This window comes from Zingiber officinale, chromosome 7B, assembly GCF_018446385.1.
Source record: "Zingiber officinale cultivar Zhangliang chromosome 7B, Zo_v1.1, whole genome shotgun sequence".
NCBI classification, from domain to species: domain Eukaryota; kingdom Viridiplantae; phylum Streptophyta; class Magnoliopsida; order Zingiberales; family Zingiberaceae; genus Zingiber; species Zingiber officinale.
The window spans coordinates 76,108,417-76,115,767 of NC_055999.1; the positions used below are offsets into that span (position 1 = coordinate 76,108,417).

Sequence of the window (7,351 nt, forward strand, 5' to 3'; positions counted from 1 at the left end):
CCGCAAGCTTTTTGCAGGATTCTTTTGTCTTCCGTTCCCTTTTTTTTTCTTTAGCAAAAGAGCCTTAGAGTTGCGCGCGCTCTCTCTCTCTCTCTCTTTAATCTATATCATAGACCATAATACCGTATACAATTTAAATTATAATTCATAATCTTTTCAAATGATCATTTATTAGTTTTAAAATTTTATCATTGATGATATACATGTACTAACTACCTGAAAACTTCTTATTATATTACCAAATTCTCTATATTTTAAACTCTCATGGTAAACATTATATTTATCATATAGCATCCCAAAGCTCATGCACTTATTCAATGTATCAAATATTAGCGTCTAGTTTGCACAACAATCAGGAGGATATACGAGTACATTATTAAGCAACCAGCAAAAAATATATAGTTTTTGAAATTTTACCCGACTCGTCGTCCTCCTTAGAACCGAGACAGTTCGAGGTATCAGCTAAGCCGTGCAGTTTCATTGTTCTCTTCTGATGTTCCAACAGTCCACTTCTTGACGCGAGCTTTGGCAAGAACTACCTGGACAATGAGATTAAAATGATAACTACATTTTAAGGAATCAAAAGGGAAGCCATGACCTAGAGTGGAGAATCACACACTCCAGAGTCATGAGATTTTCGTTTCGACTGGATGAAATTTCTGCTTTCGCACAGAAACACATAGTGAGAAGGTAAATTCTATGGATCAAAGTCAGAATCATAAATCACATGGGTGTAACAATCTTCATATGTCTGTGCTTATATTACGAGCAAGATGAGCTACCATGAATCAAAAACAATACCTGCTTGTCCCAATCTGTTCTTAGAGTGATAAATATAAGAACAACAGTTTGAACAAACGTCCCCAGCAGCATTCCAATCCATATGCCCTGCATGAATTGAACAATCATGTTTCCTTCATTTTCTTTTCCTTGAAAAAATCATGCATGCTTTCCTGAATGCTAACAGTAGAAACAATAGTATGAACTAGTCTCAGTAATATTTAGCTCTAGATGCCCATGCGATTAGTGTAAACCAACACCTTCGATGAAAAGGTATCTTCGTGATGACAAGAGGGCGGGCAAAAACATAATTTGACATGTTTAGGGATGCTAGACAAACTAAATTAGCATGTAAAAATAGTTAAAGGGATAGACAAAATTCTACCTTCACTTGAAATCCAATTAAATACCCAAGAAGTACCCCTAAAGGTATTCCTATGGCATAGTAACAAGTGATATTGACATAAGCCACCACACTTTGCCACCCAGCTCCAATTGCAACACCTGGTTGAATGACAATGAAAATAACTTAAGAAAAGGCCATTGTAAAGACCAAAAAATGGAATTATTCCCCTCAGGATCATGCTTTTCCTATGCTTTAGCAAAGAATGGTTGTACACAAACAAGGCTGTATTGAAACACGAGTATACATGAACTATTGATGCATTAAACATGATAACGCTCACGCCAAGCACCCCTCATCGCCGGCCCCACGGTGAGATGATGAGTATACATGAACTATGTTTTGACAAAAGATGGTTCTCAGGGTAAAATAAAAAATTACTATTTGATCAGGCCAAAGGTTTACGCTGAAAGATGACTTTATGTGAAAATCTGGATGATCAATTCACACAGCTCCATGGTTCAAAAAAAATTCTATCATCCAATATAAAATTTCAGGAGAGGTTTTAGAGTTAATCAGCTAAAACGTAATGCTCTTAGGAGTCATGCAAGCTAGCAAGCTTAGTAGAACTCACCAGACAACACTGGCTGGATGCTGTTTAGTAGGATTGAAAATGACAATAGAGGAGAAAGATTATCCACTTCTCTGACAACTTCTACATTATCAGTAAACAAATAAGCAACACGGCCTCGAACCAGCATGAACACACAAAATAGAACCAGTCCTATAGACGACGAAGTAGCTACAACGAAAATGATTGAAAACTTTGCTGCTTTAGCGCTTCCCGAACCAAGCTCATTGGCCACGCGAACTCTGCAGGTATTTATGTAGGTGCACCAACCAGGCTTACCTAAATGTCTGAAATTTGTAATCATTTAAATATAAACCTTACCCTGCTGCAGACAAGAAACCTAGAGAAATCATCATTTCCAAACCATTGATGTTTAAGCTGTTTATCAAAATGAACCGTGAGCAGGGGCAAAGAGAGAGAGAGAGAATTAAACATCGAGAATTATACCATATAGCAAGAGCATCAATTGCAACCTCAGCATTTTTCATATGTCCTGTTAATAATATCAATATGGTATTGTACCAAAGCTCCAAGCTGGGAAAGACAAAGAGATTTGCATGTATAAAATTCTAAAGTGAAGAATAAACAATCAAAAAGAGAGCTAATACAAAGAGACTGATACCATAACATGGCTCCAGAAGATAATGACAGTTTTATGATTGGCCACAGGTCACTGAGAGCACACATTGAGAAGCCCTTCCATGTATCTGGGCAACCACCACCCAAGACAAATGCAAACTGACCAAATATGGGAATCCACATTGCTAGGATCATCGAAATCATTGCACCAGCAACTCCCATCGATAGCTTGAACACCGTGAACCAAGAGAGGGTGATGTGAAGACCAAGTGAAAAGGCAGCCAAATAAGAAATGATGAGGTTCTTGCTTTGGCTTTGCAGATACATTTGAAAAGTGAAGGAGAAGACAAAGGAGAAGATGATTGGAATAATCCAAAGTGAGATAGTCCCTGCCATCGCTGCTATATCTTCAGCTTGCCCAAGGAATCTAAGGATCGGAGCTGTAAAGACATAAATGGGCAGAAGAAAAATTGTGCAACAAAGCAAGATAATCCAAGATCGTTGAAGATAGATGCCAAGCATATGATATTCTTTTGCACCAAAAGTTTGCCCACAGAGAGTTTCAAGTGCACTTGCCATTCCCAACTGCAGTGTCACATCATCAAGTATAATAAGCATTACATAACCACATAATTACATGTCTATAATGACATAAACAAAAAGCCAAACCTACACGTCAATTCCATCGTGTTTATCCACGTTGAACTAATTCAGATGGTTATGGTTTTGATATCCTTTCCCAACCTTCCAAGAAGTTTGACCATTTTTTAATTACAAAAAAATCTATGAAATTAAATAGAAGTTTATCTCTTTTTCTTTTTATTTTGACCCTAACAATCTCTATTCATCTAAACCTGATACAGTAAGAAATAATCATCATTCAGCGACGTACATCCCTAAATAATTAAAGCAACCCTATTCACAGAGGGAAACAGCCGGAGATAAGATAGGGGGTACGTACCAAGACGCCATTGGCGAATCGGGTGAGGACGGTGAAGACGAGCGCATAAGCGGCGAGCTCGATGCGGCCGACATGGCCGATGAAGGCCTGGGTGATGAAGGAGACGCCGAAGGTGGAGAAGCGCGTGAAAATGGCCGGGCCGGCAACGATCCACAGCTTCTTGTTCTCCTTCCATATCCTCTGCCTCAGCCCCTCTTCCTCCACTTCGCCCTGCTCATCAGAAAGCAGCAACCTCTCATTTCCCTCGTCCATCTTCTCCCCTCTGCCCTCTGCCGCTCTGCCCTCTGCTCTCTCCCGCACGGCAAGCAACCGATACAGGCAGCACCGAATCAACCTCCGCGGGTGGCTTTTGTTTTTGGGGTCCTCGATGCACGTGCTTTTCTTCTGTCAAGAGGCGGAGCAGACGCACACTATAGCTGGCGACACGATAAAAGACACGTGTCATACAAGATGTGATATAAAATGGACCAACGCGGCAGCGTACTGCGGCCACGCCCTTTCGCTTTCTCTTGGCTCAATATTCTGCGGGCTCTACCGAGCCGTAGTGTCGGCTAATAATGAGCAAGTCCTCAATGCACGTGCTTTTCGTCTGGCAAGAGGCGGAGCAGACGCACAGTACCGCTGGCGACACGACAAAAGACACGTGTCCTACGATATGTGATATAAACTGGAACAACGTGGCATTGTACTGCGGACACGCCCTTTCGCTCTCTCTTGGCTCAATATTCTGCGTTGATACAGAAGACGCGTGTCGGTTTAATGCTCTCCTAACGTCTGGCAACTGGCCCCAGTTAATCAAATACTCGTACACAGTTAGGTGTAAGAATGAAAACGTAGATATTTAGCCCCGGGTGCTGCGGTTATGCCCGTTAATTATGTATTTATGGTTTAAATCTCAGTACGACTCATTGTCGAGATTTTTTTTTTCAGCGAATAATAAATCTAAGAATCCTGATAGTCTAAATGAGTCTTCTCAAGTGCAAGCTTTTTTGATCAAAAATTTTGAATTAAAAAAATTAATATTTAACCCAGATATTATAGTACAATCCTAAGAGGTGGGATAAATTTCTAGATAATAAGTATTTTAATTTCATTTAAAAGACATTACACTTACATAATTTAAAAAACTTATAATATTTGATCATCGGTCGAACTTTCAATTTTTTGCTTACACTAAGGTGAATTGAAAAAAATTCAATCATAACTTCAACTTTACATGCCCTTCTCATATCCAAAAACTTTTATTTCCACAACCTGCATGTAAAATTTTATTTGTTTCAATTCTTTTATACAAATATCGTTACCTAATTGTCCCTCATATTTTTTAGATACAAAAAGTCTAAAAATGAGTATAATTCTTTTTAAATTCAACACTTTTACACTAAAATCGAGTATATTTTCTATCAAAATTGTTCTTTATATTTTTTAGGTACAAAAAAATAAAAAATGAGTATAATTCCTATTCAATTCAGCAATTTAAAATAGAATCTAATATATTTTCTATCAAATTAAGCACGATTATTTTTCTACTTAATATAATTCCTCCTAAATTTAATACCATTTAAAGAAAATCTAGTATAATTTTTATCCAATTGAGAATCATTTAAAGAGAATATGAAAAAAGAGTCATACTCAATGATAAAAAATATATTAGATTTTAATTTAATGTGCTGAATGTAGGAGAAATTATACTTATTTTTAGATTTTTTTAACATAAAAATATGAGGGATAATTAGGTAAATTGGTATAATTATATTAACTAGGGAGTTGATCCCGTCCGGAAGCTGAGTCGGACAAAGGCTGGCCGTGCTGCCGTCGGTTTTGACGGAAAGTCGTGGAAGCGCCTAGTTGATCTGACACCTACTGGAAAGGTTCTCACGAGCGGGGTGACGGGGGGTGATGATAAGGATGACAACGCGAGAGTTCTGTGCACACTCAGACAAGCCACCTCTGCGTTAGAAACCAAGAACCAGGGGAAAAGTCCCTGGGTCAAACCCTCCGATGCTCAAGTCAGGTACTTTTTTCCCAAAAGAACAGTGAAAGGACGAAAAGTAAAAGACGAGTGTTAAATGACGAGTGAGCATACCTGTGTAGAGACAAAGCCTCCCTTTTTATATGGCAGTGGATGCTTTTGGAGTCTGACGAGTGTTAGGATTTGTCTGGCGGTGAATGACACATGACATCTTTCTATAGGTCTGAGGAAGGATCAGGAGGCAACGAGCCACAGACCGTTAACATATTCCCTGACAGGTGGTGATTATTCTCTGACGGATTGTTACGATTCTCTGGCTTGATTATCGTGTAGTGCCTGTCCGATCTGGTCTGTTAACCTTAGACTGGGTCTTCGTACCTATAAATCCTGACCTGTAGGCCCAGACCTGCATTCACTTGCGCAATTCCCAGCTTGTGTTTGTTGTCCCGCAAATCCAGATCTGTATGTCCCGCCCTGTATTTACTATTTGGTCTATCTCAATAGTGTTAGTTAGAGGCCCTAGAGCCAATCATTTGATGATTGTATTATGAACTTGTTGTATCATATTCTTATATAAATAAAGGCATTTATTTTTTGGTTATTATACTTACTTGTATTGGTGTCAAATAAACTAAGTATAATAGCGTCCTTGAGTAGAAGGTTCTTACCTATATAAATCGATTGGTTGAATCGATAGTGAGATGATATAGGGAACACTACTCTTAATCATTCCTAGTCGAGTATTAACATTCAGGGACAATGTTAATGCGACGAGACTAGCATGTAGGTCAACTCGATGACTTGATCTCATAAGTCATGGATATAGAGATATCAAGTTGACACATGGTTATGCATTGGAGAATGTATACTGAATAACCCGCCATGAGAAAGTATCATGGATCATTATATAAGTGTCATATACTTTCTCATGTGGCTATTAGTATGACTACTAGTCCTTAGACCTGAAGTCACCATGGATCCCTACATAAGGAGTTATGTACTTTGGTTTCGTCAAACGTCACCCGTAACTGGGTGGACTATAAAGGCGATTACTGGGTATGCAACGAATTATGCAGAGGGATGTGAGTGATGTAGATGAGATCTATCCCTCCTATATGACGGGAGAGACATTGATATTCTTGATAGAGTGAGACCACTAAGTGCATGACCATGTCCAAATGAGTCAATATGAGATATTGAGCTTATTTGATCGAGTGAGTCTACTTAGAGTTCAAGATTTAGATTGGTCAGAGGATGACACGGTCTATGCCTCACATTGATCAATCTAGATGTTTAGGATAGAAGGACACTTGTCATATATTGTGAGGAGCCACAATTAGTAGTCACAAGGTGATGTTGGATCTCAACATTCTTATAACTTGGGTAGTAATGATGTGTTGTTAGATACCGCTCATTACTTATGCTCCTAAATGGGTTTAGGGGCATTGCCAACATTATAAGAACCTATAGGGTCACACACTAAGGATAATTAGATAGAGATTAGGTTCATATGATGAACCAAGAGGACTAGATTCATGTGATGAATCAAATTGGATTAAGAGTAATCCTAATTGGGTTAATTGAGTTGGACTCAAGTTGATTCATGTGTTCAATAAGTCTAATTTAGATTATGACTCATTGAATCAATTTAATTAAATGAATTAGATTCATTATATTAAATTGGCTTGAATTAAATGGTTGGATTAGATCAACCACGAGAGAGATTAAGTCAAGTTTGACTTGACTTGAGAGGAAGAGGAAGAGTCAAGTTTGACTTGACTTTATGCCACATCATTTGTGACTTGGCATTAAGTGGCCAATAATGGTGTTACACATCATCATGTTTAGCACATGTGTGTGCCACCTCATGGACGTTACAAATCTCTTTAATGGCCACATTAAATGAGAATGGGGGTTTCAATTCCCATTGTGGCCGGCCACTTATGGTGTTGAATGAGATTGATTTTTCATTGAAGGGGACATTCATTCCATCTTCTTCCTTGCTCTCTCTTCTTGCTCTCCCTCTCCTCCTCTTGCCGTGACTGATCAAGGGTGCTAGCACACCTTTGTTTAGTTTTTCTCCAC

The 7,351-nt window shown here is 38.7% G+C and overlaps 1 protein-coding gene across 3 annotated transcripts; it reads right to left on the reverse strand.

Annotated features, from left to right (window-relative positions):
- Positions 1 to 310: 310 nt before the first annotated feature.
- LOC122006040 (protein DETOXIFICATION 21-like) lies at positions 311 to 3,677 on the reverse strand. Of its 3 annotated transcripts, none has more exons than XM_042561359.1 (8): positions 3,295 to 3,675; positions 2,377 to 2,918; positions 2,202 to 2,288; positions 2,076 to 2,132; positions 1,758 to 1,996; positions 1,166 to 1,284; positions 802 to 888; positions 311 to 539 (listed from the first exon to the last, which is right to left on the reverse strand). In XM_042561359.1, the coding sequence occupies exons 1-8, from the start codon at positions 3,544 to 3,546 to the stop codon at positions 459 to 461; spliced, it is 1,464 nt and encodes a 487-aa protein (XP_042417293.1). In that variant the 5' UTR covers positions 3,547 to 3,675; the 3' UTR covers positions 311 to 458. The 3 variants fall into 3 exon arrangements, with proteins under 3 accessions (XP_042417293.1, XP_042417294.1, XP_042417292.1); XM_042561360.1 differs by adding an exon at positions 3,007 to 3,077 and having other exon boundaries at positions 2,076 to 2,288; positions 3,295 to 3,437; XM_042561358.1 differs by having other exon boundaries at positions 2,076 to 2,288; positions 3,295 to 3,677.
- Between the last annotated feature and the right edge of the window lie 3,674 nt (positions 3,678 to 7,351).

Excerpts from the sequence above, each read along its gene's own strand:
- LOC122006040 (XM_042561358.1), bottom strand. The coding sequence starts at position 3,546 with ATGGACGAGGGAAATGAGAGGTTGCTGCTTTCTGATGAGCAGGGCGAA. Across the intron at positions 1,997-2,075 it reads GGTTTCTTGTCTGCAGCAGG|AGTTCGCGTGGCCAATGAGC; the intron begins GTAAGGTTTATA and ends AAATACCTGCAG. Across the intron at positions 1,285-1,757 it reads CATCCAGCCAGTGTTGTCTG|GTGTTGCAATTGGAGCTGGG; the intron begins GTGAGTTCTACT and ends TCATTCAACCAG.